This window comes from Solea solea, chromosome 21 (assembly GCF_958295425.1).
Source record: "Solea solea chromosome 21, fSolSol10.1, whole genome shotgun sequence".
NCBI lineage: Eukaryota > Metazoa > Chordata > Actinopteri > Pleuronectiformes > Soleidae > Solea > Solea solea.
This window is the reverse complement of record NC_081154.1, coordinates 2,633,117-2,660,927: the sequence shown is the minus strand read 5'-3', so window position 1 is coordinate 2,660,927 and position 27,811 is coordinate 2,633,117. Positions and strand designations below refer to the sequence as shown.

The 27,811-nt window shown below is 40.1% G+C and overlaps 3 protein-coding genes across 7 annotated transcripts; 1 reads left to right on the top strand and 2 right to left on the bottom strand.

Annotated features, from left to right (window-relative positions):
* The first annotated feature begins 57 nt into the window (after positions 1 to 57).
* LOC131448700 (interleukin-21 receptor) lies at positions 58 to 4,669 on the top strand. Its single transcript, XM_058621375.1, has 8 exons — positions 58 to 159; positions 807 to 1,014; positions 1,098 to 1,288; positions 1,390 to 1,556; positions 2,444 to 2,621; positions 2,789 to 2,882; positions 3,000 to 3,078; positions 3,147 to 4,669. The coding sequence occupies exons 1-8, from the start codon at positions 117 to 119 to the stop codon at positions 3,651 to 3,653; spliced, it is 1,467 nt and encodes a 488-aa protein (XP_058477358.1). The 5' UTR covers positions 58 to 116; the 3' UTR covers positions 3,654 to 4,669.
* A 641-nt stretch (positions 4,670 to 5,310) lies between these two features.
* ube2ib (ubiquitin-conjugating enzyme E2Ib) lies at positions 5,311 to 11,727 on the bottom strand. 2 transcript variants are annotated; one of them, XM_058621795.1, is made up of 7 exons: positions 11,391 to 11,727; positions 9,593 to 9,671; positions 9,399 to 9,482; positions 9,220 to 9,292; positions 8,234 to 8,343; positions 7,985 to 8,064; positions 5,311 to 6,084 (listed from the first exon to the last, which is right to left on the bottom strand). In XM_058621795.1, the coding sequence occupies exons 2-7, from the start codon at positions 9,656 to 9,658 to the stop codon at positions 6,021 to 6,023; spliced, it is 477 nt and encodes a 158-aa protein (XP_058477778.1). In that variant the 5' UTR covers positions 9,659 to 9,671; positions 11,391 to 11,727; the 3' UTR covers positions 5,311 to 6,020. The 2 variants fall into 2 exon arrangements, with proteins under 2 accessions (XP_058477778.1, XP_058477779.1); XM_058621796.1 differs by lacking the exon at positions 11,391 to 11,727 and adding an exon at positions 10,748 to 11,340.
* Positions 11,728 to 12,431: 704 nt separating this feature from the next.
* kctd5b (potassium channel tetramerization domain containing 5b) lies at positions 12,432 to 27,738 on the bottom strand. Of its 4 annotated transcripts, none has more exons than XM_058621184.1 (7): positions 27,253 to 27,738; positions 20,611 to 20,719; positions 19,858 to 19,964; positions 19,673 to 19,768; positions 19,374 to 19,478; positions 17,561 to 17,686; positions 12,432 to 15,437 (listed from the first exon to the last, which is right to left on the bottom strand). In XM_058621184.1, exons 1-7 carry the CDS (start codon positions 27,472 to 27,474, stop codon positions 15,408 to 15,410), a joined length of 795 nt encoding a protein of 264 aa, XP_058477167.1. In that variant the 5' UTR covers positions 27,475 to 27,738; the 3' UTR covers positions 12,432 to 15,407. The 4 variants fall into 4 exon arrangements, with proteins under 4 accessions (XP_058477167.1, XP_058477168.1, XP_058477170.1 ...); XM_058621185.1 differs by having other exon boundaries at positions 19,873 to 19,964; positions 27,253 to 27,727; XM_058621187.1 differs by lacking the exon at positions 19,374 to 19,478 and having other exon boundaries at positions 27,253 to 27,716.
* Between the last annotated feature and the right edge of the window lie 73 nt (positions 27,739 to 27,811).

Below are 27,811 nucleotides of genomic sequence, written 5' to 3'. Positions count from 1 at the left end.
GTCCTCGCTCTACTCTGTTCATTTGTCAGGTTATTCCTGGATGTGCTGGTACCATGTTTCACCGCTCTTCTGCTCGACCATGCCTGCAGCTGCTGCTGCTGCTGCTGCTGCTGCTCATGTCGGCTAAAGTCTTCTGTCTGCGTGGAAATCTCACCACAGGTTATAGTTATTCTTCAAATAATATTATGTTCTGCATTTAAATACAAATATACTTTATTGCACGGAAACACAGTTAATTGCATACAGCTTACTGTGTTTCCTTGGAATGAAGTGAGGACGATGTGCAATTTAGCTCAAATTCTTTTAAACACACATTTAATCAAATAAGCACTTTTGCATTTTGGTGAAAACATAGCAGATGATGAACGGGTGAAGAAATGATGAATGCACTTTCACTTAACCGTACGCATTCTTTTTACCTGCCATCTGTGTTTTAGATTGGTTTTGTTGTCTATGTTTCTGTATTTGTATAAGTTTTCAATTGAATTCATCATCAACTTTCATGTATTCAACATGTTTTTTGTGAGGTTTTCTTCACTTTTCCTCTCAGACTCCCAAAGACTTACAACATGTTCTTTAAGGTTAACCGTAAATTAAAGCTGCAGTTTGTAACTTTGTAACATGAAAAAAACATCGAACATTCAGCTTTGTTTTTGGGACGTGAGCCGACCTCAGCGAACAAACTGGTGGCCAGTGGAGCGCGGCGGATATTGATGTGATACTGAAATACTGTGGAGAAAAACTTGTAGAGATCATTTTAGGGTTATGGTTTTTAATTATTAACAGTTGTGGGTATTTGTTTGCAGGCGACCGCAATCTTCAGTGTGTGAACGATTATCTGTTCACCATCAACTGCACGGTGAGCATCACACCATCAGAGAACAGCAGCAGCAGCAGCAGCAGCAGCAGCAGCAGCAGCAGCAGCAGCAGCAGCAGCAGCAGCAGCAGCAGCAGCAGCAGCAGCAGCAGCAGCAGCAGCGTGTACTGGCTGACTATCACAGAAACACATGAGAAGTGAGTCCCTTCTTTTTAATTTCTTCTTCTAACAATAATAATAATAACAATGTGTGATGATTGTGTTTCTCCTCGGCGCGCAGTGACATGTTTGTGTGTCCGCTGTTAAACACGGACGGCAGACATTTCTGCTCTGTGGAAACCTCAGATGATGAGGATTCTTCAGTGATCTTCAGTGACACGGACGTTTATAGAATCTCACTCTATCACAACCAAACTGACGGGGATTTGACCTGTGAGGTGCTGGATGGAGCATACAGGCCGTTCACACACAGTGAGTGACACCTTTGACCCTGCGAGCACACACACACACACACAGACACACACAGAGAGCTCAGTGTGTCTTCAAAGCTCTTCCCTGTTGTGTCTCCTCAGTCAAACCGAATGCACCGTGCTGCCTCAGCGTCAGCCACAACGCGAGCCAGCGTCACTTCACCTGGAGAAGCACGTACGAGGAGTACGAGTACGACACCGCGCTGGTCGACAGTTTCAAGTATCAGCTTCATTTCTTTACAACGCGAGATCACAGCAGCAACAGCAGGGTTTGTTGATTACACATTTGATGTCATATTTTGTAACTGTGAGTTAATGTTGGAGGAACGTCATCTTATTTCAAATCTTTATAATGATAATATGTGGTAATAAGAGGATGATATGTAGTGTCCAGATAATAACAGCTTAGTACTGTCCCACACACATATTTTATATATATATTCAAGATACTACTATAATAATACTTCCTATTACTGTATATTTTTTATGTATTATTCTTATTCTTATTGTTGTAAAAATGCAACCCAATACAAACAAAATTGAGAGAAATAGAAAAATCCAATACAATCCATATAGTAAGTGAAAAAATAATTACAAAATTAAAAAGAAAGTTTTAAAGTAGGTAATTAAGGATTTAAAAGAAATCTAACAGAAGTATAATAAATAAATGTGGGTTATACATGGTTATACAGTTGGGTTAAAAGCACCGGTGAACCCAAACCAAAAAATCACTGATGTATTTTAATTTAATTCGCTGAATATAATCTGGTATTATGAGTCAGGAGATTTAAACTAAACTGCTGTCAATCATTTCTCAGATTAGTTTATTTATTATTTTCATAAATGTGACGCCTAAAGCCTCAGACAAAAAAAACAAACAACTAAATATACAACTTCATCACTGTTGATATGCTGAACACACGTTCATCACAGATTAGAAAGATGCTCTGACTTGGATTAAAAACGAAAAAATACTGGATTGGCCCCAACTGACGATCAAAAATCCATTTTTTATCACTTATTATTATTATTTACAATCCAATTCTTGACTGAATCATACACTTTTAACCCAACTGAACCTTGTAAATGCAAAGATTAATACATTCCTCTGCAAATAAAGGGACTGCACTTGAAATCATTTGATCATTTGTTCCAGATGATTTCACACACCATTGAAACAGAAAGGACAAACTATCGGGTGGATGATGGGGAGTTCACGCCGGACACCGAGTACACTGCCAGAGTACGATCCAGTCCAAACATGGCTTTCTTTAAAGGACAGTGGAGCGACTGGTCCTCCAGAGTTCACTTTAAGACAGAGTCAACCGTCACAGGTGAGCATATCTACGTTTTAGGAAACATGACGATGATGGCAGGGTTCTCCGGTTTCCTCCCACAGTCCAAAAACATGCAGATTTGCAGGCCCTGTGATGGACTGGCAAACCCTCATGTGGAGGATAAAGTGGTAGAAGTTTGCTCCCCTTTGTGTTTCCCTGCACAGATCTCTCCTCGAACATATCTGAACTGAAGGTGTTCGTCCCCCTGTGTGTGTTGGCGATCGTCATCTTACTCCTGTGCTATGTTCCTGTTAAAAAGTAAGAGTCCCCTCTCTCTCTCAGTATTTGACCTTCTATTAAAACCCACAAAGAGCCAGAGTGAAGCACATACACGTACACTTCATACTGTACATTATCTACTCCGTACACTTACAGGTGGAAGCAAAGTGCCTCTATCCCAACACCAGCTCCCTATTTCCACACCCTGTACAGTGACTGCCAGGGGGATTTTAAGGTAATTTTAAGCCGGTGACATGAATATTCATCTGATGAGAATTCTCTTAACTGTGATTTCGATTGTAGCGCTGGGTTAGAACGCATGAACGCGCAGTGGATATGCAGAAGGCGGAGGCCTCGCTCCGAATCGACGGCCTGATCAAGTGCACTGACATCCCAGAGGAAGACCGTCAGCCCCACTTTCACCTCCCGCTGGCGGACGGCAGAGCATACAACAATATAAGTGACCCGGTCAGTGATGAGTCACTCCTGGACCTCCTGTACGCTGTGGCCACCATGAATCCACCATCAGCTCCAGAAGGTCTGACCCTCAGTTCAGACCCAGGAAGCAGTGATGAAAGAGACTCAGGGTGTGTGCTCTACAGTGACATGTCCCTGGGGAAGGGCTCCCCCTGGTACTGCAACGAGTACTGCACTCCAAGTGACTTCACGCAGCTTGGCGAGCTCACAGCCGAGCACCAAAGGGCCCTGCAAACAAACTCTTACCTACAGAAGATGACCAGAGTGGACGCCGTCGAGGAAGCAGTGGTGTGTACGTCAACTGATGAGGGAGGAAACATGTACGCAGTTTAAAAAGAACTCATTTTACAAAAACAAAAACAAAAGCCTGACCACGGCTCTCTTAAAAATGGTATTGTTGAGAGCTTTCTTGCTACTCATATTTCATGTCGAGAAATATCTGCCTATTACGTCAGGTTTGTTCAAGACACGCTTGAGCGTTACATTCACATGTTGTGTATGAGTTAAACTCAGCGACAACTTTCAGTCACATCATTCCAGAAAACAACAACGCTGGTAGTACTGAGACTTTAGCACAGTACTGTATGTAAAAAGATGTACAACAGCCACCTGTGCCATTTCTATTTCTAATGATTCAGTTACACTAAAAACAACAACAAAGCTTAACAAGTCACCAGTTTGTGTGTGTGTGTCGCATGTAAAAACAAAGGCAGTGCTACGATGACTCCGCCCACTTTTAGGAGGTACTAACTTCTGGTCGGGACATTTTTGAGAGTGGTACGTAGGCTTTTCGAGCTGGAACAGCATATCCAGTCCTGTGTGATGACGTGCCACACAAAAGAAGATCCGTTTTGTGAATATACTTGCTGCACCCTTGTTACCAATGAAACCAGTATTTGTAATTTAGCATGTTTCATTAATCTCTGATGACATATCTATCGCGGTGGTCATTTGTGTGTTAATAGAGGTTGGGACATCATGTCAGGACCGACAGGAGACAGCGCTTCTCATCCCATAGCGTACAGCATGCAGACAGCACAGGCCATCTTTGTGGAGATGATGTGTGAATTCTTTTATTTTTGTAAATCATGTGGAATATAGCCATTGTAATAGTTAGAGGGCATTAAAAATAAGATGTGTTTCATGTGGCTGCTCCTTCTGTGTTGTTTTCATCTTGTTTATGTCTGAATAAGACAATACATTCTTAAATTCTGTGCACTATAGGCTGTGGCATTCATACACACACACCGACTGGTCATTTTATTAGGTACATCTATTCAAACGGCTTTGAATGTGACACATAAGACGGGGAATTGTTTAGAAAGAGAAAATAATCAGTGAGTGACAGTTCTCAGGGAGAAAATACATCCTTTGTTGATGCCAGAGAGCAGAGAATGGTTAAACTGGTTCAAAACTATATGCAGGCCACACTAACTCAAACAACTAACCACAGCAGGGCTGCATCAATAATTTGATTATTACCGTAATGCTTAATTTTCAGCATCTTACATGGGAATATTTTCTGGTTTCTTTGCTCAATATATTAAAGAAATCATTAAAACTTATAAGTTTGGTTTGTGGACATCATCATTTGCAGGTTCTGGAAACACTTCTCAACATTTTCTGACGACATTCGGACCAAACAAGTGCTCGATTAATAAGCAAATAATCAACAGGTTAATCGATAATGAAAATCATCGTTAGTTGCAGCCTCAAATCACAATAAACAGTAGATGTGTAAGGATTAATGTACAATTATAAAATAATGCAAAACTAACAACTGATTCTGACCATTACCAACTCTTCTGATTTTATTTGGTAGTAACAAAGACAGAAGAAATGTAGTGGAGTAAAAGCAGATGTTTCTAGAAATATAAAGTACAGACACATACATTTTGTACCTAAGAACAAAGTATTTGTACTATGTTACATTACAACCCTGGCTCTTGTTTATTTTATTCCCATACTGTAAAAAAAGACAATGCAAACATTTTGTAGAAAGTTTTATTTACGCCAACACATACATGAACAAAGCACCATATAACCTTAAAGTCTGATACTGAAGTAAGCCTACCTGCCTCAGTCATTGTGGCCATGTTTATTTATTCCATAGCAAACACTCTGAATAACAAAAAGACAGCCAAGGCAGCAGATTCTATCATATATTACAGCATGCTGAATAGAAAACCTGGGAAAGAGAATTAGACAGAGCCATCTAGAGACACTAGTGAGATACAACAGTATAAAAGTGCCATTCATTATACAGCAGTTGAAATACTGACAATGAATTAAGCGAGTTTTACATTAATTTTATGGAAAACAAAGTGGGGAAACAAAGGAATAGACCCTGTGAAAGAGCAAAATAAACAAAAGAGACATTTTCTTCCTTGAACACTGATGACAGCCAGCTTGCCTTGATGAAACTGGTACCGAGCTGTGTCCCTTGCACCACATAAGACAATTTATGTTTAAAAAGAAATGACCGGGGTGCGGAAGCACCCATCCCCTCCCAGCAACGAGCCAACCGGTAATTAAGAACAAAAATGATAGGTCAGAAGAGATGGCACAGAATGTGTGGAGTTTAAATAGAAGTCTTTAAGCAAGTCCGATGTGAGAGGAGCACATTCATTGAGAGGCTGAGAGGGGAGGTGATTCTTGTTAAACCCATTCCTTCTGCTGCAGCGGAGCAAGTCTTCGCCCTTATGAGGGGGAGAATTTTTTGGCTTGTGCTCGAACTCTTTTTTCATATTCTACTCTGTTTTGGCTGCAAAGGTGTGGAAAAAAAACACAACACAAATCATGTTATCATGGCGCTCTGACCCCTTACAAAAACAAGTATGAAGCACTTTTGTGTTATTTTTACACAGCGCATATTTATCCAAGTTATTCCCGTCAGTCTGGGACAGCACGTTTCTGGGTGGCAACATTTGGCCAGTGTGTTTACGTCCTCCAGCCAATAACAGCGAGGAGGACGAGACGACAGGTTACAGCCAGGCACTGTGGTAATAGCCGAGACGGCACCAAAGAAATGCTAGTTTAGCACGGCTGAACAATGATCGGACCAAAGCTCCTTAAAACAAAACAAAAAACAGTGAATCTGGGGTTGGTCTTCATGAGCTGTGGCAAGGACTGAACTGAAGAATAGGACGTGATGAAGAGTGATGTGGAGGTGGCCTCTTTGTCTCTTTGACAGGTTAAATGCTAGCAGTTAGCCGGAGTATCTTGAAGCTTACGTATCAGCGTTTCTTTAACAAATGTAACACGAGTACAGACTGCAGTGTACGTAGTGTACACACACACACACACACATACACTAAGAATCACAGCTAATAACTGTAGGTTCTAACCCTGATTAACAGAGACCCCTGCTGCCGGTAGTGAGCAGGCGACAACGTTTGCCTCTGCTGCATTTACAAACATCAGCTCACAATTCTGCACAATCAACCTTCACGGAGAAAGATTATTTTAAAATTGCACACAAATGATCTCGCGAGAACACAAGAATCTTCGTTTTCCAGGCAGATCTCCAGATGGATGTAAAACATTTTAAAAGCTGCAGTGTGTAACTTTGTTGTCAGTGTCAGTATTCCATCTCTGTGAGTTCTTTGTGAACAGAGACAATGTAACATTTGTTACAACAGCCTTCATCTGACAACGGGGGCAAGAAGCCTTTACCCAGGGCTCTAGAGTGCAACCAATTTGGTCAAAAAATATTTAGAGTACTACATAATTTTGCACGGCTGCAGCTAAAACGTCCACTTTTAACTCGTCGCTCTGTGTCTGGCGTGAACAAAGCATTTAAGTGTGTGTGGCACAGGTGTGGTGGTGCTGACGGACATTCTCACTACAGCAGACCAATACAATACACCACAGTATTTTATAGTAGTATTCATTCTCTAGTATATTGCACAATAATGCTGTCGCTGCCATCTGCTGTGACATTAAACCAAGTCACATCCTGCATGCAGTGAGGGAATGTCGCCGGGCAACACAAGATCTAAACTCTGCTTTACTGAGAAACACAGAGTTGTGTGGAGCTGACAATACGTGTGACACTTGTTTATATTTTAACAGTATGCATTACTATGTCTGTGCACTTATTGATTGTTAAAGTGTTATTACAGACAATATTGTCAACGTCTGTGTTCTTTTTATTCCCTGAAACAGAACTCAGCCGCCATTTGTTTATTTACACCTCTGATTTTATATTTGTTGTAAATGTCGGTCATGAAAAGTGCCCATGGTGATGAGAAAGAAAGAGTTCAGACCTCCAGTGACCTAAGTATTGATAAATTGTAAAAATCTTGGACTAGTGAAGGGATTTTCTCTGTGCTGTCACAGTTCTCTCACCAGAAATGACGGGCACACTGTGTGACCGTCACCCGACAAATTCTCTCTCTTTCTCGAGAAGTGTTTGTTCACTGTGACAAAGTGTTTCAACTGTTTTCAGAGGTTGGAGATGAAGTATGTTGGGATTTTGTGTAGTTCCACCTCAAATTAGAACAGTTTGTCTTTCTTGTCGTTTCTCAACACACTAGGTTACCGCTGCAGTATAAGTGTTTTTGTCACTGTACGCATGAGATTGGCAATCAAACCCATTTTTTTTGTTTGTTTTTTCACAACAAACATGTGAAAGTAGGTGGTTGAACTTGGATCTGACTTACCAGTAGATTGTGTAAGCCTCTGCTTGGGCTGGATCCTGGATATTTGGCTCATTTAGGAGTTCCTGGATACCTAATAAGATCTGTAAGAGAAATTAACAAATGAGACAACTCGATAAGCAATTTATTGTACTTGTTCTGTGCCACTATATATAAACGGTTGTTTACATTCTTGGACCAAAACATGTGCCTTAAAATAAGACTTTCTGGTGAGCACATTAATGTAAATGAGGTGTGCAGAGCAATCCAAACCTGCTTTATTGTGATGGCTGGTCTCCAGTCCTTGTCCTCCTCTAGAATAGATAGGCATACTGTGCCTGATGGATACACATTTGGATGGAAGAGTGGAGGCTCAAATTTACCTGAAACACAACAAATGCACACATGTTTCCAAATCATTTAATATACAAGACAAAATAGAAATTACTTCTTTACAGAAGCTACTGGCATCTTCTCCCACAGTGTTTTAACATTTTCTTTAACATTATTGCTTCATTTTTCAGTAACATCGTGGACCTCACTTCAAAGTTGACACCAGCAGTCACGTTAGCAATTATCAGCAGGTAACCAGATACTAAAGCCAGTGCCACAGGTGACACTACATGAACCAAACAACCAGGAAAAGGTGTTTGTTTCCTTTGAGTTATGTCAATATGTTTAAAATACCTGCCCGTCGTACACAGTTAAAAAGTTGCACCGAGTAGCTTTGTAATTATTCACAATCATAACTCAATCTGAAGATAAAAATTAACTTATGAACAGTAATGGAGGAATATGTTAAAGTACAGTGCTTAAAAAATGTATGAGACCACCTGTCATGAAAACAAGAAAACCAATATCTGAAAAATATCATTTCAATTTAACCATAGTAATCACTCTAATAAATGTGTCAAGCCCTGTATCTCAAGCCCCAGAGAAATATGTTAGTAGTGAGAATGTACTGTGTTTTATGATCAGGCTCACTGACCTCTGCTGTGTTTGGAAGTAATTATAGACAATCCTTTCACATGAAAATGCATCTTATCTGGCCATTATAATGAGTTGTCAGAGTTGACACACTGGCAAAGATAGTATAGAAGCTCCGATTTAACCCAGGCCAAGTCTAGATAAACTACATTCCACATAAAGAGTTTTTCTGTGTAGTATCAGTAGATACAAATCTGAAAAATAAAAAGATGCAACTATGCGTCGTAATCACAGCAGCTATGGTTAGTGTAGACGGATACAATGTAACTCACATTTTGGAGGTGAGGAAGGATAGTCGTCCTTGAACAACATGCGCAGTTTGAAGAGGCCTCCTTCCCACGGAGTCTGAGAAAACAGATTATAGCGTTAGACGAGCTGCTTATCCAATCCATGTTGTTATTATGGCAAAACGGTGACACAACAACAATGGTGACAAATTAAAACACTTTACCCCCTTCTTGCCAGGAATAGCACATTCCCAGTTCATGAGATTCAAGGTTCCATCTGGATTTTTTGTTGGTACGGCAACAAATCCCTTAAAAATGAAACAGAAAAGTGCCAACAGTTAAGGCATCAGCGTTCACCCGAGGACTGCACACATGAAAAGCTCAGCGCCTTTTAGTATACAAGTAGTACACAACTTACAAAGGGATGATCCTTCCGCCATGCCTTGCGCTCCTGGGCAAGCCGGCTCAATGCAATGCCTGACATGATTTGTGTACTCCTGAAAAAAAGAGGGAATAACAGGTAAATAATGGGTCGATTAAGTCATTTATAAACACAAAAAGTTAACACTTGCAGATCAATAAAATGTAATATCCAGGCCTGTTGTGATCAAGTGAGTAATTAGTCCATTGATAAATTAATCGCCAACTGCTTTGACAAACTATTAATTGATTTGAGTGTTTTTTTAAATTAAAACAAGCTCTCTAAAAGTGATTTATTTCCTGGTGTCTTTGTGGAATAATATTGGTATGTGGACAAAACAAGACATTTGAGAACATCACTTTGAGATTTGGGGATCTTCTAGTGTTATTTGTAAACAATATACATATGATGATATAATCCTCTTCAATGTCGTGTTCAATATATTATCTATATTATAGATCAACAATGTTTATGCACAGTGAGACAAAACACTTAACTGCTGATGACTGTTTTACCTCAGATGTATGAAATGTTTCCGTTTAATATTTTGTCTTCGTGAAGTAGAAAAACATGACATTTTCCCATAAAATAATCACTAATATACTTATTTTGAATAGTATGTTTAGATTGAAATAGGTGTGATGTCATCTGGGTCACCCTTGTGATGCAAAAACAATGCAACTAACTTTTATTTTAGTTGTAAATGACCTATTTTTCACTGGAGTGGATTAAAGGCCGTAATGTTACTTGTAGTCAAGTAAAATGTCATGAAGATACTAGTACTTTTACTTCAGTACAAGTAGAGAATTGCAGTTGTCTTATGACCTCAAAGAAAAGCCCACTTTGACATTCGATGTTGTGATAGTTAAGTGATATCGTTGCACTTGAGGAGTGGTTTGGCTATGAAGCATGTTTTACTGAGTTGGACAAACACAGCGGTTTCCTCAGTAGCTCTGCGTTCATTAGCTGTAATAATTAACACTGTAACTTCACTGTAAAGTTTAATGATCTCCATGAGAACGACAATGTCACAAGAGTAACAAACGATACGAGCAGAAACCAGCAGATGCTGAACCAACTTTAAAACAGCGTTGTTGTCGTTATTTTTAATAACACAACGACTGATTGTTTACTTGTGTCGATCAAACTTACCGTTACTCGGACTAAAACGCCACTGAAACAGAACCTGTCTGGAGTGCTACGAGAGCTAGTCAAGTTAGCAAGAGGCGATACAGGTCTACAAAAAGCGCGTACTCTTCACGTACTTGCCCAGCGTTTTCAAAGTAAAACAGGACCAGGAAACGACATTCTTACGATCTTATTCGTGTCGTGGTTGTCGAGCTTTGGTGCAAACTTGATGTCAACGCGCAAACCCACAAACTGTGCATGTAAGCCAACAGGACGGCACGCTAGCCGGTTAGCTTGCTAAGCTATGTCATGTGCGCCAGAATCGTGCTCCAACCCCAACAGGCGCTGGCGCTGTTAGAGTCTGACACGGCCTGATGCAGCACAAAAATGCGCAACTGCGTTTGATTTGAACGCGGTTTTAGGATGTGAAACTGTCATTGCTGCGCTTCTTCTAACGCTCAATAATACCAAGCGAGTCGGCGAGCAGGGACGCGGGACATTGTACGGGAATAAACCGCTCCAGAGCCCATTAAAGAAGAGAGACAAAGAACGCCAGCGCTAAGAGACGCACATTTGTGCATTAGCGAAAATGGCGCAAACTGGAGCGGGTAAAATTTCACAATACACGATAAAAATAACATTTGCCGTCATCAAAGTGCACTCCTACCTTTCAGTATGGTTGCACTGGCTCCGGTAATTAAGCAAAATGAATTAATCGCACTCAAATCCCGGTAAACCTTATAAACTTTCCCTCCTGAAAAACCAACCGCTCCGACTCAAGCTAGATACAGAAACGACGAAGCGAAATGGTCATCCGTCATTTACTTCCGTCTTTGTTTAAGTACTGCTTAGAAGAATGGACTGTGTGCTGATCTTATTATGCTCTGGGGTTATTGGTTTATCTCTGTAAATTGCTGATTATTCGATCGAAAGATTTCTTCTGGTTGCTGGTTTATTAGCGTCTGTTACATACGAACATATGACTGCGGCAGGTGGGACTAGCGAACTAAAGGGCACCTTAAATCGCTGCTTTGTGGTCGTTGGTCTGCGCGTGCGTACGAGGCAAACAAACTCCCCCCGTCAAGATATTAAAAAAGCAACAGTCACTGCTGGAAATAAAATGCCAGCAAATCGTGTTTATTATTTGGATTATTGTCTGTTCGTTTGTTTACACCATGACAGCAGCACGAGCCAAAGCATTGAGTTCATTCATCGCGGAGTCCAAGTGCCATCGAGCAAGTGCAGACGGATTTCCATCTCGTCTTTGAGAAGATCTTTGTCCAAACTAAGGACCGTTAACCCAAACGACTACATTCGACTCGAATAACCTTTTGAGCAAAATTACCAGAGAACCAATTATCCTGAAATGTGAAGTTTGCCCACGATATACATGTTTGACTTATGTTTCGTTTTTCAGTTTCAAAAATAAACTATATTTATCTTAAAAAATAGTGAACATTTGAACAGGCATTTTAAAGGCAACTATTCCAAAGCAACGAGTTTTGACAAACTGACGCAAGAGGTCACAATTTGACAAAAAAAAAGAAGAAATCAACTGTCACGACTCTTATTAGTCTTATGTGATGTACAGATAATTGAAAAATACGATTATATCGTTTGATGCTTCAGATAAATCAGTAAAGCAACGTCACAGATGCCAACTACCAATAAACATCAATACAAACTGAATAAATAAAACAGACACAAATGAATGACAACATCTTTATTGTGTTTACTTTATGTAAGACCATATAGATCTATCCCCTTAACCTCATGGTTAGTTTGTACATTTTAGAACATTGCATAAGATCATACAGTAGTGATCTACATAGTGATATGAGGACCTTATTTCTTTTTTTTCTTCTCTCGATGCAACTGTTAAGATTGAGGAAAAATGACATTCATTCATTCCCTCTGATTACAAGTGTGATCGTCTTTCCATCATGCATTTACAGTGCTCGGTGGATAATAACTTGAATGCAAAACAAACTGGGCACTTAAAAAGTATTAGGCTACACAAGTGATAAGTTTGTCCATTCCATGAAATGATTGCCGTTTTCCAAATGCTCGTACGGACAACCTGTTTACTAAGGGCTTAACACATCAGAACTAAAGTATAATCAACCAAGGATACAACTAAAAACAACCAAAGTTAAACACAAAATGCTTCAAATCTCATAGCAGAAAATATGTCAAGACCTTAACGCCTAGTTTCATCCTATTAAAAAAAGTAAGCAAATCTGCCACTGGAGGCGTAAACTGTCAGAAATGGATGCATCTTATAATATCTTATAATGTCTGTGAAAATCAGTGGAGTCACAAGTCAGACACATGTTAACGTGTGTGTGTGTGAGGGAGTGCAAGACCGTATAGAATTGAAAGGCTTCAGAATACTATAGCAAATGTAAACATAGCCTATCTCTGGCAGGAAATCCAGTCTACTTTGATTTAAACTCTTCTCAAATTATGCACTTTTAAAAAGCCCTTGTGTGCGTGTGTGGTGTGTGTCTATATCAAAAACATGCATCCATACTGGTTTCCCCCGACAATATAAAAATTGTATTAGTCAAGTGTATATTTGAGTAAATGGAGGTTTGTGTGTGTTAAATATGTACAAAGTGTGCCAGCATTAAGAAAAGTTTACTCGTCCCTGACACTAAGATCAATGTGTGCAATACACATAAGACATTGGATTTTGGTCATTGAGGGGGAAAACAAGGCAACACTAAAAAAAAAAAAAAATCATTATTTGTGAGTGAAATATCCAACCTATCAAAAAAACCACACATCAAACCTGAAAAACAACTTTCTATTTAAAAAAAAAAAAAAAAAAAGTGTTGTCTAAAATGCTGTTATTTACATTTATAACATTACAGGCTGTAAGCAATGTGCACAGTGTTGTTTTCCCACTGCAGTGCATGTTATGCTGTGTACGAAATCTACACAACAAAAATGCTCATCTTTCACACTGCAGGAAACAAAAAATACATGTTTTTTGTTTTGTTTTTTAAATGTAACAGTCAACTTCATAGCCAGCCAAGTATAGCTTTGTTATTGGTTATCAAAACATGTTCCAGGGGATGTTCTCAGTGAAAGACACCAGAGTCAGCATCGGCTATTTTAACCCTAACTTGGAAATCTCTATATAGTCCTGTACAAACAATGCAAAAACAGAAGTTAACATTATCAAGATTCTTATTCTTATTTTTTTTTTTTAAAGATCCAGTATAAACAACTTCACTTTGAAGTCGTGTTTTTCTATACAGTGTACAAAACGTGCAGTTTCTTTAAGAGTTAAATATTACTATTGAATTTGGGATTATTTACATCAAAATAAAAATCCTCTGGATATGAACACAAAAATCCTTCACCACAGCCTTCAAAACAATTCCAGTCCTAACACATCAAATACTTCTTTTAAAAAAGAATAAGATAAAGAAAGGAAAGATACTTATTCCCTCAATCATACAAAATAAACTAGTTAAGGAAAATTCAGAGGGGGGGAGGGGAAGGAGACAATTTTGTCCTGGAGGATGTTTTTCAGACAGTAAATGGACACTGATGTTTTACAAAAAGAAAAAAAAAAATCATATTTGAAACACCTTAGATGATTTTTGGCAGTTAATCTTAAATTTATCTCGAACTAAAAGCTTAAATGTGAACAAAAAAAAGGTCCAAACAACTGAAAATTCTAAATTTTACTGCAGAAATATTTGAAATATCTTAGTGAGGAAAAACCCTCAACTCTAATACTAAAATAAAAAGTGTACTTCCTGAAAATGCAATAATTACACAGTCTCACTGCACACAAACACCACATCAGTGGATAATTATGTTAAAACAGAGGATACGGTGCCATGAGCCAAGAAATGCCAAGAAACCAAGTGAAAAAACTTTTGTTTTTCCCCATTGTGACACGTTAGCTTATTTAGTTAATATGAAATTAGGATATGAATATTTCCTCATCACCAATAAAGGCCTTGTAAGAGATAAACGCCCCCGATCCTACACGGTCAAATCACAGTGACATTTTTCATGTTACTGAAAATGTAATTTATTGTCCAAGTAAAAAAATGCCACCTCAGCAACATGTGTGATGTATAGTTGGGATTCTCATGATCACAAAACTCAGGTTTGCAATATTCAGAGGAGAAAATCAAATGAGTTTTTAGGGTGAATTTCACATTTAATAGACCAACTCTTTAACATGCACTAAATCAATGCACAATTCCCTTCTTAACATCTTTAAACAATGATTGTGAGTTGATACTTTGAGTTATAAAAACCATACTGATCCCTCTCCCAATCCCTCGAGTTGGAGGATATAATGAATTCAGTAGCTCACCCTGAGTAATCGTTGGCCTTTTATGATGACGGCCATATTTTTATAGCATAAAACATTTGTAGACTGCAGTTCCTTACTTTCAATTCTAAAAAAAAAGAAAAAACACACAATAACTTTCCGCTAATTTATAAAGGTCCAGTTTAAGTGTACAGGCACAAATAGTCAGTAAACAGACTTATTTACATCAAGAAATAAAAATAAAGACGAGAGGGAAAACTAAATAAATGTACACCCCCCCCTCACCCCACCCCCCTTTAAATCTCCATTGTGCCCAATGTTCTTCCACAAAGATGATATGTTTGCATCATAACACCTGGAGCTCATAATACTAAGTCCTCCTCACATCCGGGAACCCCTTTCCTGAAGAATCTGCAGAGACAAAAAGACAAAATTAACAAAACTGCAACAACTTCCACAGACACTCTCCCTCTGTCTCTCTCTGTAAATTGCACATAATATGGATTTAATCTACGTCCTGGTTCAATCAAACACACTGAATACAAACAAGTGAAAAGGAGAATGGTAGCATGAGTTAAGCAAATAAAAGGTGTGCTAGAAACTACAGACACAACCGAGCAAATTTAGGGTGAGCTGACACTAATGGCACGTTTCCACTGCCTCGCCTCGCCACAGCACGGTTAGGTTGCATTTCCACTTTTTTTAGTACCTGCACTGGTGTTAAGTCACCAGACTGCCTCTCACTGATTGGTCAGACTGCCGTCACTGGACGAGCAGCCGACACAAGAATCAAGCCGAACTGTAGATCAGTTTAAGATCTTCAGACTTTTTTCTTAGTGGAAAACCAACATAACCCGTGCCGAGGTGAGCTGAACTGGGATCATAGTGGAAAAGGGCCATAAGTAGTAAAGCCTTGACACTGGGAAATCTAAGGGCTGGGTGTCAAACTTAAATATGTTTTATGGTATCGAACTAACTTTGCACTAACTCCCTTTATTTATAATGTCATTGAATGAAGGACAAACAAAGGTCAAAAAGCAGAGACTGATCACGCCAGTTGTAATTGTGATTTCAAGTTATTTTGGTGGGATAGATGAATAGGGGGAATTTCAATGGCATTTGTAAATAATTCATATAACATGTAAAGATAAGTCATAATGAGCAGAAACTGATCAGGTTAATGCATAGTATTGAGTCATCCTCCACCACGACTCAAAATAACACAAGGGTTGAATTATGTAAATCACTTTCATTTCATATATCAATGTATCATTGTGTGTTAGCTCGTGGGGGTAGTTGTCACTTCCTCCTGGAAGTTACAATATGTCATTGTTTGCTTTTAAGCATTTAACCACTCTTTACAGGAACCATCTGATTTCTCATCTGGACTCTGGTCACTTTCATTTGGGTAGTGTGGTAAAAATGCCTGGGGGGGGGAGACTGTGGGAAGGGGGGGGACAAACTCGGCGCTACGAGCAGTCGAGCGCTCACCAGCGAGTCACAAACGCTCAAACCCTAATCAGAGTCATTCATTTCATAATCCGTGTCCTCGTCCTCGCTCTGAGCAACATGCAGCATGCAGATGGGCACAGAAGAAGGCAAGAAAGGCACGATGTAAAACAATGGAAATGAACGGGGAGGAGTGAAATGTTGAAGCAGAGAACAGAGGAAAAGAATAGGGATCAACATCTAGTGTAGAACATGGAATGTCGATTCCTACACACTCTGTTCACTCGTGATAAATATCTGCATATCAGGCAACTATAAAATGGGCTGTTTACAAGGCATTAGGGACAGCGAAATGTACATTTTAATTGTTTGTGGAGTAAAAACGAGTGGTGTTCATTATTTAATGACCAAGGTTGTGTGCGGTGACCCTGGAAACAGTAACAACAAAGTCTCTACACTCGGTTAAGTGATGCCCTGGTAGCGTTTCACCTTCCTATTAAAATAAACAGCTGAGTGAATATGGCTTTAGCTGTGTGCTCCTTCATGCGTAGCTTCCTTTTAAGGAGCGGGGGCCCCCGTGGGGACGAGCTGATAGGAGGTTGAATTCCTCAGGGTGTCCCTTTCCTGCATCACTCCTGAAGCCCCTGAGTAAATGACAAGACCTTTCTCCACTAATCTATCAACCTGAGCCCTCCTAATGCCCTGTGCACTGATTTAATGAAGTTTTTATTTGAGGTCAAAATCATACACGATGTCTAAATGCTGTGTCAATTCACTTATGTGACTCTTTCATAGCTAAATCTGAACATCACCAAAAAAAAAAAAAGGATATTTACTTACTTTTTTCCATCACTTTTAAGAACAGCAGTCTAGTTCTTAACTGAAGCCCTAAATATTTACAATGTTCTACTTCATAGAAGTTTCTCATCAATAAACTAGAGGTGCTCTCAGTTCCCTGGGTTCATAAACGCAATGATTTATTTATTTATTTTTTTTTAAAAACATCCAGCAACAAGCCGTCATTCACACATGATTTGCCGTGGCTGGATTTTCTAACCGCACTTTCCAAACTCCCAGGTACTTACCTTAGCCTTCTCACTGGGCTCACTGTTTGTCCCGTACGATTGATTGTGAAGCTCCTTGGAGACCACGCACAGGAACTCCGCTTGGTCTTCGTTTCCGTAGTTGTAAGAGGAACCTATGCTGACCAGCTGCAGACACGAGAGCAGAAGACATGGGGGGGTGGGACAGTTAGCTTTAGACTGATGGAGGTACAGGCAAAACACTGTGGGGCTGCTGTGGTAACAGGTATCCGGTCAGATGCATTAAAAATAATGAAAACATGGGGCACAGAGAGTCTACAGGTTCCTGCTATGTATATTTCTTAACCTATATAGACCAATAACAGTATTTAAGGATGTTTAATTTAACTTTTCTTTGCCACAATTAGATTAAATTAGCAGTGACATCAGCTTAAATTGATGGTTACACAATTACATGGAAACAACCAGAATGCTATGTTAAAATAACAGATGAATTACATGGATATTTATGCCATTGTATTGCACAACTGTCAAGTGTATTTTAGAATAAAAATGTGGTTCAAACAGTATTTTCAGGGCCTGCAGACCTGAAGCAAGGGCAGAAAGTAATGAAACAGAAAGAAGATTTTGTTTAGCTTTATTATTAGAATGAATGCTACTGAGTGACTTTGTGGGAGTGAAAGTATCAAAGACAAAGAAGCACAACAAAGACACAGTAGAAGGAAAAACATGATCAGTGGTAACTGACAGAACAAGTGAAAAGGACCAAAGGAAATAATCATGCTAGAAATCAACGGTGACGAGTGGATTTCACTGATTCACTTTTTTTTCTTTTATCAAGTATCAAGTCGGATGTTTTTCCCAGTGTCTTTTGCGGTGTACTACAAAGCTACCACACTATCACAGCTGCTGATCAACGATCAAACATCAGAGTAAAGTGAGACAGGAGGAGATAGAACTGCTGTGAGATGATCCTAAAAATAACACCTTTGAATACATTTGAAAAATCATCACAGCATGAAATGAAAAGGAAACAGGACACAAGAGGACAAATAAAGGCGTAAAAAAACGCCCAGGTCTTTATAAACAAACTGTACACACGCTGTGTAATAAGAAAACTAGTTCCTGTTCCTGAACAACTGCTTTTACTGCTGAATGTTAAGTGTGTACATACTGCAGGCTACATGTATACCCTCAGTACCCAGGTGTGCATGTTCAGACATGCATTGCCTCATTAGCCACTGCTGCTGGAGACTTGTTGTTAAGTGATTTCTCTCGCATTAAAAATCAACACGGCAAAAAAAAAAGAAAAAAGGGGGAAGCAAATAACTTCCAAGCTTCCAGGGATCCCACTTATCAAACACCCAAAATTCTTACACCATAAAGTATTCATTTAAAGAAATAAAATGTCAATACTTAGGTCATTAAAGCTCATGTTTTTAAATGACTCTCCTGGGCTTTGCATAAGGAGTGATACTGGGAGTTTCCCATCCTACTTGTTTTAGAGATTAGTGAGATCTTGTTTATCAGAGAAAAAATGGTTTCACCTGTCTGAAAGATGAAATGTATTTTCATCTCTCAACAACCAACACTACATCAAAGCAGGACACGGGAAGCCATTAACAAGCTTAGAAACGGTGAGTGCAGCGTGAATAAAAATATAACAAACGAAATATAGGTGTGGGGTTCTTTAAGCCTCACTGGTGAGCAAGCAGTATAAATGAACACCAAAACAAATGAACTCAAAACAAACAATGCTACGTGTGTACTTGGGACAAACAATGGCCATCGGGGGTGTGTACGAACGACACGGGGACCATGCAGTGACCAGTGGGCAGAAATTTGTGGGACACACCTCTCCGCTGTTGTTTGGCAAAGCAGGCGCCTCTCCCTTCACCTCCCTTGACACAATCAGCAGAAACTCTGACTGGTGGGCCCGCCCGTAACCTATACTGACAAGCTGCAACAACCAATCAGAGCACAGAAGGGATGCCCGGATCATGTATGCAGACTTTTAAGAAAGATGCGATTTGCTGTTTAGCTATTTCCAAAAGTAGAGGATTGGACTGCCTGGGTCAATGTGAGCATAGCGGGGTGAGAGGAGCACACGGACGGAGGATCGCTGCCGTGACCGAGATCGCAGGAGAGATTTACCTGTTCAAACTTCCAGCCATCCGACATGGTGGACACCATCTGTGTCAGCTCCTCCTCCTGACACTGCAGCACCCGGTACACGTGTTTCACCGGAACCTGAGGACATAGACAACCCACATGACAGACATTAGTACAGAAAGGAGTACACAAACGACACAGATTTGCAGATAGGCATCTAGAGTTACCTCAACGTCATGTACCTGTGATGTTTTGCAGTCGCGTTCCCTGATCTTGTCCTTGATGAGTTTTATTAATGATGTGATGTTGTAGAACTCGGCTTCTTCTAGCACACCTTAACACAGTGACAAATAAACACAGCGACAAATAAACAATTAAGCTTTTAAGACAGGCACATCCAGATGTTACTACTACTACTTCTTCTTAGAGGCTGTAAATGCATGCACATGAGTGAGTGCTGCAGAGAGAGAGAGGCCCAGTTCAGTGTGTATGAACGTAACTGTATATAGTACATTCTCTGTACTCTAAAGACATGTTCTCTGTTAAGGTGGTGGAGTCCATTACTTGTTGCTATTACTACCACAGTTACCTCAGCTAGGCCTTTAGCATGTGTGATGCAGCAGTGAAAATGTGTGATGCTGTGCCACTTTCCCTTTTCAAATACCAGACTTGCAGTATGTGGATATTTATATAATTAAAAAAAAAAATCCTAATACTGGTATTAACTGGTATGAACTGGTATACTGCCCCAGCACTAGCTGTATCTAGTCTAGTCTAATCTATGTATCGTGATATACCAAATTATTTTTACCGTGTGTTCTTGCAAAACTAAAATATTTTTGGGCATGTAGGCAGTTCAAGTGGAACGTCATCGCCGTAGAATAGATTTCAAAGCATTTCTTGTTGCCATCAATTAGCAGATGAAAAGTGTAATTGCCATGCATTTAATGTGTTTTACCGAGTGTATTTTTAGATGTTACCTTCCTCTGCCAAGTCCCTGTTGAGCACCAGTTTGCCATGCCTCAAGTAGTTGAGCACTGGCCCAAAATACGTCGGGTCTCTGTCTATGAGATAGGCACCAGTTTCATCCTGAAAAGCAAAAAAGAGGTAGAGGATGAGAATCATAGACTCACAGCATTTCCTCCAAAACACTTCACTATCAGTGTATGTTTTTACTTTATGCTTCTCCATCATTCCCTCGTCTTACTTCCTGTCCAGTTCTGTATCTCGCACAAACACACGGAGTGGAATGAAAGTTAACTAAAAGTTAAAGTAAACGATGAGTTCAATGATTCTCAAAACCAGGCCGAATTATCAGTGTATGTGAAGGCTTAGCTCGTCCACCATGAACCGAGTAACACAGCCTCTGCCGCAGCACAGCTGTGTCCGTAAAAACAAACTTTATTATACATGACAATTAAGTACTCATGCTGTAACCGAGTGGTTATGAGCATCTCTACTGTAAAGCTAAAAAGAGGCTGGACTTAAATTCTCTTACCCATCATCACTTTCTTTCTCCCGGCCTTCAAAATAAGAGCCACTGGCTTTGGCTATAACCACTTCCTGTATAAATTATGATTTATTTACTTATTTAAAATCTATATCTAAGGATATCACATGATTTCCTAATATTGTGCAGCCGCAAACAAACCTAAATCGAAACATAATCCGGGGACAAGTGCTGTGATATCACATCACTACTCCCAAAGGTCTTGGGTTTGATCCTGATTCTATCACAACCGCTGGGTATTCCCCTATTTTTTTTTTTTTAAGTACTGTCATTAGACAGTCTTTGTCTCACGGGGAAGAGCCAGCTAAAACAATTAGAGCAGAACAGAAAAAGATTTGGTACAGTAGGCTGATTCCACCAAGGGGAATGGGAGAAAGCTCGTCGCAATGTGGCTTATAGTCTAGTCTGGTGTGTTGTACCGCATTCCCTCTGGTCAAAAAAAAAAAGAAAAATCAGGGGATTAAACATATATATTTTTCTTTTACCTGTGAGAATGTGTTTAATCACCCCTGGGTCAAATGACTCTGCAGTGCACACAGGTTTGCCAGCTTCAGCTCCAACAGGCAAACACTCTAATCTCTTCTTCGTCTGCTCTACTTTTGCCGGTGATCCTTATTGTAAGATGCAACACAACCACGCACGCATCATCTACGGGCATTAGCATAGCAATTAGCATTAATATTTGGAACTATCCTTGAAGATAACTTGAGATAAGAGGCATTTTATAGAGGGACCAAAGAAAAAGACACAAAAAATTAACAACGGTAATGTCATTACTGAGAGCTATGGAGGAGTTGTTTTTTTTCACTTCCAGTGTGTCTGTGTAAAGAAAAAGGCACCAAAGGCAAACCACTGGCAATGAGAATGATGTTAATCACCTTTTTTAAAGTAGCTTCCTGTGTGTAACATTAGTGTCAATGATGCCTTACACAAATTACATGGATGACAGTATCAACGGCATCCAACACCAGCAACTAGAAGCCGTTTCATATAATCAAATTCACAATAACATTCACGTCATCCGATGCAATCTGGGAAACAACAACATTATCACATACTCTCAGTCACAACCAAAACCAGCGAGGACTTTGCTGAGCTATTTACTTGGAAAGATCATCTTTATAAAAGGCCAGGAATGGATTCAACACACACACACACACACACACACACACACAAAAATCCATTAATATATCCAATTATGAGAAACATTCCCAGTCCATTTTCTTTTGTAATGAATCTCCAAACCCTCTTGGCTGATTGGCCTCTTTTCTGAAGCAGAAATATCCCACTGGAGCTCTATTCTGGCACGATAGCCCCCTGTCACCCATGTCCTTAAACTTCCATAGTCACTCAAGTTTAAGGACAAGTACAGGTGGATCTGTACTCCACACTCACACACACATTTAATGCCCTACAAAACACTAAAAACACATTATGGCAGTGTGATGATTTGTCAAGCAATTCGGACATTTGGAAATCATTTTTGGAGATAATTTACTTATCAGCTCGAGACAAAGGTGATTAGAAACATTTAAAATCTTCAACACTCACTTTGGAATAAAGGCCAAACTGAAAAAGAAGAAAGAATAAAAAAAGACTGCCTAGACCCTTTTCTTGAAAAATATTTTCACAAATCGACAGCTGAATTCCAGTTAGCACTTTGGTTTCAGGGTTCCTGGTATTATGCATAATAACAGGGTCGTTGTCCATGTTATTAGTAACACCTGGACGACCTTGCTGGAATAATATAGGTCAAAATGTCAGCTGTAAACACACAAATTAACTGTTGAATACTGCCTCAAAACATTCTCATTGAACAAATATACAGAGCTACGGCAGGTGTACGCTACACTTCTGAAAACGTGCCGTTTCTTGAACAGTTCTGCTAATGAGCCTGTTGCATCTGTCGCACGTTATTTTTTCACACAGTCTATTTTATTCCCTTATATAATTTCATTTGAGTCATTTACTTGTAGGTCTGGCTTATTTCACACCCGATATTATAAAATAACCCATCAACTTCAAATAAGAATTTAAAAAATATTATTTTGAAATTCAGTTGTTGATTTTGGACTTAGCCACTTAACCAACTACACTTGTTAGACATTATGATGTCACAGACAATGGCTTAAGGAAATCCTCTATTTTGACCTAATGAGAAATAGGCCTGTGCTTCCCGGACAGCAGTGGGCAACAGTGGACAGGGACAATGACAACAAACTACAAATTACGACGAGGGCATAAGCTACATTCCTTTAAAAAGAGAGAGAGAGATTTGAGTGCGTCACAATTGTACATTTAAGTCAATTTCTCAAAAACAACAAATACATTAACAAGCATCGACACTGCCTACAATATCCACTAGAGGTAGGTCACTTCACTGTAGGTCAGGCTCTACATGGTGCTTTGAGGTTTGACCATACAAAACTATTCAAGCATCATGGCCTTCCATATAGACAGTCAACAGGTACATCAACATGTAAAAAAAGGGCCCAGGAAATAATAAGATTCCAACTGAGGACAACTATAGATGTAGGTTAACAAAGGCGAATGAGAAGGGCGGCCTTCACAACTGAGTTAGTGTGGCCTACTATCGTTATCATTCTTCTCCTGCATGCAACACATATCCTCCCACAGGAAATACCACGGTGACCCACCCTTCAAACACATGATGTCCGCGTTTCTGCAGCCACATTAACACTCCAAGAAACGATCCTTAAGTCAACAACATTGACAAGCTGCTGCATGCTTGCTTGCGATCACAAACGTACAGCAGCGCTTTTGCATGAAACAAACATCACTGCAAAATTCCATAGTCTCACTTACAGTAAGACAGATGGTTAAAAGTAATTATCCAACAAACAATCAACAGCGTTACACGAGGGCAGTCAAGGAAAGCATTATTGTGTGCAGCTCAACCTTCATTGCAGCCAAACTGGAGCACAAGCCCCTGCAGAAATGGCATTTAAAGATGTTGCAGTAGAGCTTCAAAGTCACATGACCGCAGCTACTTAGCCGAGTGGAAGTCTGATCCTTGTAGAGTGGGAGCCAGGAGTCTCTCTGGAGTATAAGCAGTAATGGCATGGTCAAACAGGCCTTCATCTTTTAAATAATACACACATAGCACACGAGGGCTATATTATGAGAAACTCCCTCATATTTCAAAAATGTTTAGCACTGTCATTAGAATGCATGCTTGACCTTTCACCAAGGATGGGTGGAACTTCTCGCCTTTATACCACTTTCAGCGGGGCAAGGCAACACCATCAATTTATAACGGAAACTGTTTCAAGCACTAAATGAACAGCTTCTTTTCAAGTCACCTAAAAGCTTTGCTATCATGATGAGAGGCAGTTAAGTAGCTCCACATCTAAGCTCCAGGAAGTCATTGCAACCTGGAGCGTTCAGTCAGCAGCAGGAGGAGAAAAGCGAACTGGAGAAATCTGAGCTATAAGTGAAAGATCGGTCTCATTGATAACTAAAACATATCTTGAAAAGACAATGACCGATTTGTTGCCTGACTTTTGTGAAAAAGCTTTATTTATAATGATAAAATGGTTGAGTCTCATCTAATTTGCAAATTGCACTCTGCAGTGCCCCGTCGAGTACTTACTACAAGAAGAGCAGTAGGAGACGAAATGACCGTTAAATATTTACATGGTCTCCCACAGTGTGCTCGAGCTTGACATACAACCTGAATCCAGCATTAAAAGGAGGCCTTATTTTTTTTCCACACATGCTGTATGCAGCAAATGGATATGAATACGAAAAAAAGAGTTGAGTTGAAGAGACAAAAATCCTTTGTGATGAGGTTCTTAAAAAATTGATGCAAAGCCAGAGAGCTGGGTCTCTGGTTGAGTGGCCCTGAGCTGAGTAGTTTGAGAGCAGGAGTCTGCCAAATGGATAGCGCCCCGGTGATGTGCATCTCGAAAGCTTGTTGACTCGACAGCTTACAATTTTGAAAGTAATGCCAGCTCGTTATCTTTCTGCATAGATTAGTCACTAGCACTGTACTAACGGATCAACATTTGCAAGACAGCAATCAGTGGTATTACTGGGATAACCGACTTAGAACGGAGAGGTATAGGCCCTTGAGGCTGTGCACATGACAGCACTTCTTCCACTTTCTTTATATACCCCAATGTACATAACAGGCTCCAGTCAACAGCATGAATAATGCAGTTCTCCTCAAGAGTCCAGCTGAAGCACGCCAGCCTGCGTGACTGGGAGCTGAACCACTCATTTCCTTGGCTGGGAAACACAATACTGCATTCGCCCAAAAAACAGAGCTCTCCACTGATCTGTCACTCTGCTGGGCTTTCTATTCACGTGCAGTGCTGTGTGATCAAAAATGAAGATGGCTCAGCTGCATATAAGACGGATACCTTCAAAATACATAGTTCCAGACAAAGTTAAAAGTGATATAATATCAAATAATAACCCGTTGTTTACTGGGAGAGATCTTAATCCTGACTCTCTGTAGGAGGAGGGTACAGCAATGGCTCGAAAGTCTGATGCATACTTTCGACAGGGGATTAAGATGGACTGATCCCTTACTCAGAGGATAAACTGACAAAAAAGCAAGCTGATTATTCAGAGATTAAGATATTTGCATGAAAATATGAGATGAGCCTTGGTTTCAGCTTAACATAAAGGGGTGAGGATTAAAGTGTACGAGTCCACGATGGAACAATGGATAATAGGGCAGTGAAATGGACAGTTAAAACCAGAGCGTATACACCATGTATACAGACACTGCTAAACTGTTTTTGACAGTACAGGGGGCCTTGGTGCAAGCATGCTGCTGTTGTTAAAAGCGGCAGATGGACAAACAGAGAGAAGCCAGATTCTGGAGCATTAAGGCCATTCAGATGAGTGAATTCAATCCCCCGCTTTCAGTTGTCAGCACAGCAGCACCTCACCCCACTTGGCAATGACTTATGCACTCATTAGGGGAGCCTCACCACCAGCACAGAGGCTGATTACTCCAGAGCAAATGGAGCCAAGAAAGAATACAAAGCACACGAGAGGGAGGGAAAGGACAAATTGATCGAGCAATAAATTCTTTTTATGCGTCAGTTACTCGGTTGGTTAATTATAGGACTAACGCTTGTAGACGTTGTAATCAGTGGAAAGGCCCCAAAGAAGAGCTTTAGATGGTCAGGAGGGTTGCAACTAACAATTATGTTCATAAGAGTTTAATCAGTCATCCGCTTATTTTCCACATTAATCAATTAGCCGTTTGGACAATAAAAGACAATTCTGAAAACTGTCAGTGTTGTCCTATGTCTTAATTTATCTACTAATCAAGGATGCTTCTTTGTTAGAGCAAATAATCCAGAAACTATTCACATTTAAGAAGCTGAAAAATCAGAAATATTGTTATAGTCCAAGTTGAACACATCAACGTAAACCTTGGTGACTTGTGTAATCAATTAATAGACAAAGGTTGCAGCCCTAGTGCAGTGTGCATTATTTTACAACCAAACAACTGTTAGATAAACTGATGATGAGGTGATGTGAAATAAGGACAAATACTCCATTGTTAAACCTGACATGCATAGTCAACATTTAGGTTCAAAGTCGAAAGCTAAACTACTGGAAAGGAGTTTCTGTACAGTACAGTCACCGTTTGACAACTCAACTCGTGCAAACGCAGTGCATTGGTTGTGGACGGGGAAAGTTTCCAACTATAACTTGTTGGTTGAACACACACGCGCGCTCTTTTGTTTTTTTTAATAAGTTTGCTCATTAAACGACACACCTGCAACAACGAGACCTGTCATCTTTTATTATCAACACACGTCACGAGGGAGAAACGCCAAGGCTAGCAGCAAGATCGTATGTCATGTGGTGACTGTCGGAATCTAGCTAGCTCAGCTTGCTAACGCTAGCTAAGAAAAAAAAAAGACGAGTTAACGTTGAGTATTTCATTTAGACACACGATTTTCATAAAGCTATTATTCTGACTAGGCAAGCCGGGGGTACAGTCATCACATTTACAAAGTGCTAAATTGCGCATTTGGGAATTAAAAACCATATTAAAGAAAATAAAATGCAGTTGACCAAGTATGCTCCTAACTACAGCTAAGCTAGGTAGCTTAGCATTTACCTTGTCGGAGTCGAGCTCTGGGTCAGCCTGGCTCAGTCTGTACAGAAATGATTTTGGATCCCGACACAGCGTCTGCCTCGTTGTTAAAAAATACGTTCCCCCGACGTTCAGTCGGATCCACTTCGATGCGCCGACACCGGATGGAATGCTCCTCTCTGCCGGAGAATGGGCCACGCATCTCCGGTGAGCGGAGCCGCTCGTCTCACAGCAATTCTCGGCCATCCCTCTCCTCGTCTCCTCCGCCCTAGCCTCGGATCAGTCTGCGCGTCTGGCAGGAAATATCTGAGCTGCACACAGCCGCTAAACTTGGGAGTCCACGATTCATGCAAAGCAGACTGCCAGCTCCTCAGCCACTCCTACCAACCCACTCTACTCCACTCCCCTCCGCTCCACTACTTTAGCATCAATTATTCTAGTGGAAAGAGGTCCTCCCTGGATGGATCAACCGACGCCTCAATTGGGAGCAAAGATCCCGCACTGCTGAGCTGGGAGATAACTGTAAATGTCATTAAATTACCATGTTAAGAGCTAAGGATGATGAACACCGTGTTTATATTTT

What these genes read in the sequence shown, in the direction of transcription:
- LOC131448700 (XM_058621375.1), top strand. Translation starts at nt 117, where the DNA reads ATGTCGGCTAAAGTCTTCTGTCTGCGTGGAAATCTCACCACAG. An exon ending in GACAGAGTCAACCGTCACAG is followed by an intron (nt 2,622 to 2,788) that starts GTGAGCATATCT and finishes TTCCCTGCACAG; the next exon opens with ATCTCTCCTCGAACATATCT. An exon ending in ACTGCCAGGGGGATTTTAAG is followed by an intron (nt 3,079 to 3,146) that starts GTAATTTTAAGC and finishes TTTCGATTGTAG; the next exon opens with CGCTGGGTTAGAACGCATGA.
- ube2ib (XM_058621795.1), bottom strand. Translation starts at nt 9,658, where the DNA reads ATGTCAGGCATTGCATTGAGCCGGCTTGCCCAGGAGCGCAAGGCATGG. An exon ending in CTATTCCTGGCAAGAAGGGG is followed by an intron (nt 9,293 to 9,398) that starts GTAAAGTGTTTT and finishes CTGTTTTCTCAG; the next exon opens with ACTCCGTGGGAAGGAGGCCT. An exon ending in TCCTTCCTCACCTCCAAAAT is followed by an intron (nt 8,344 to 9,219) that starts GTGAGTTACATT and finishes GTTGTGTTTCAG; the next exon opens with GTAAATTTGAGCCTCCACTC.
- kctd5b (XM_058621184.1), bottom strand. Translation starts at nt 27,474, where the DNA reads ATGGCCGAGAATTGCTGTGAGACGAGCGGCTCCGCTCACCGGAGATGC. An exon ending in CAGAGCTCGACTCCGACAAG is followed by an intron (nt 20,720 to 27,252) that starts GTAAATGCTAAG and finishes TTTGCTTTTCAG; the next exon opens with GATGAAACTGGTGCCTATCT. An exon ending in CACAGGTACATGACGTTGAG is followed by an intron (nt 19,769 to 19,857) that starts GTAACTCTAGAT and finishes CTATGTCCTCAG; the next exon opens with GTTCCGGTGAAACACGTGTA.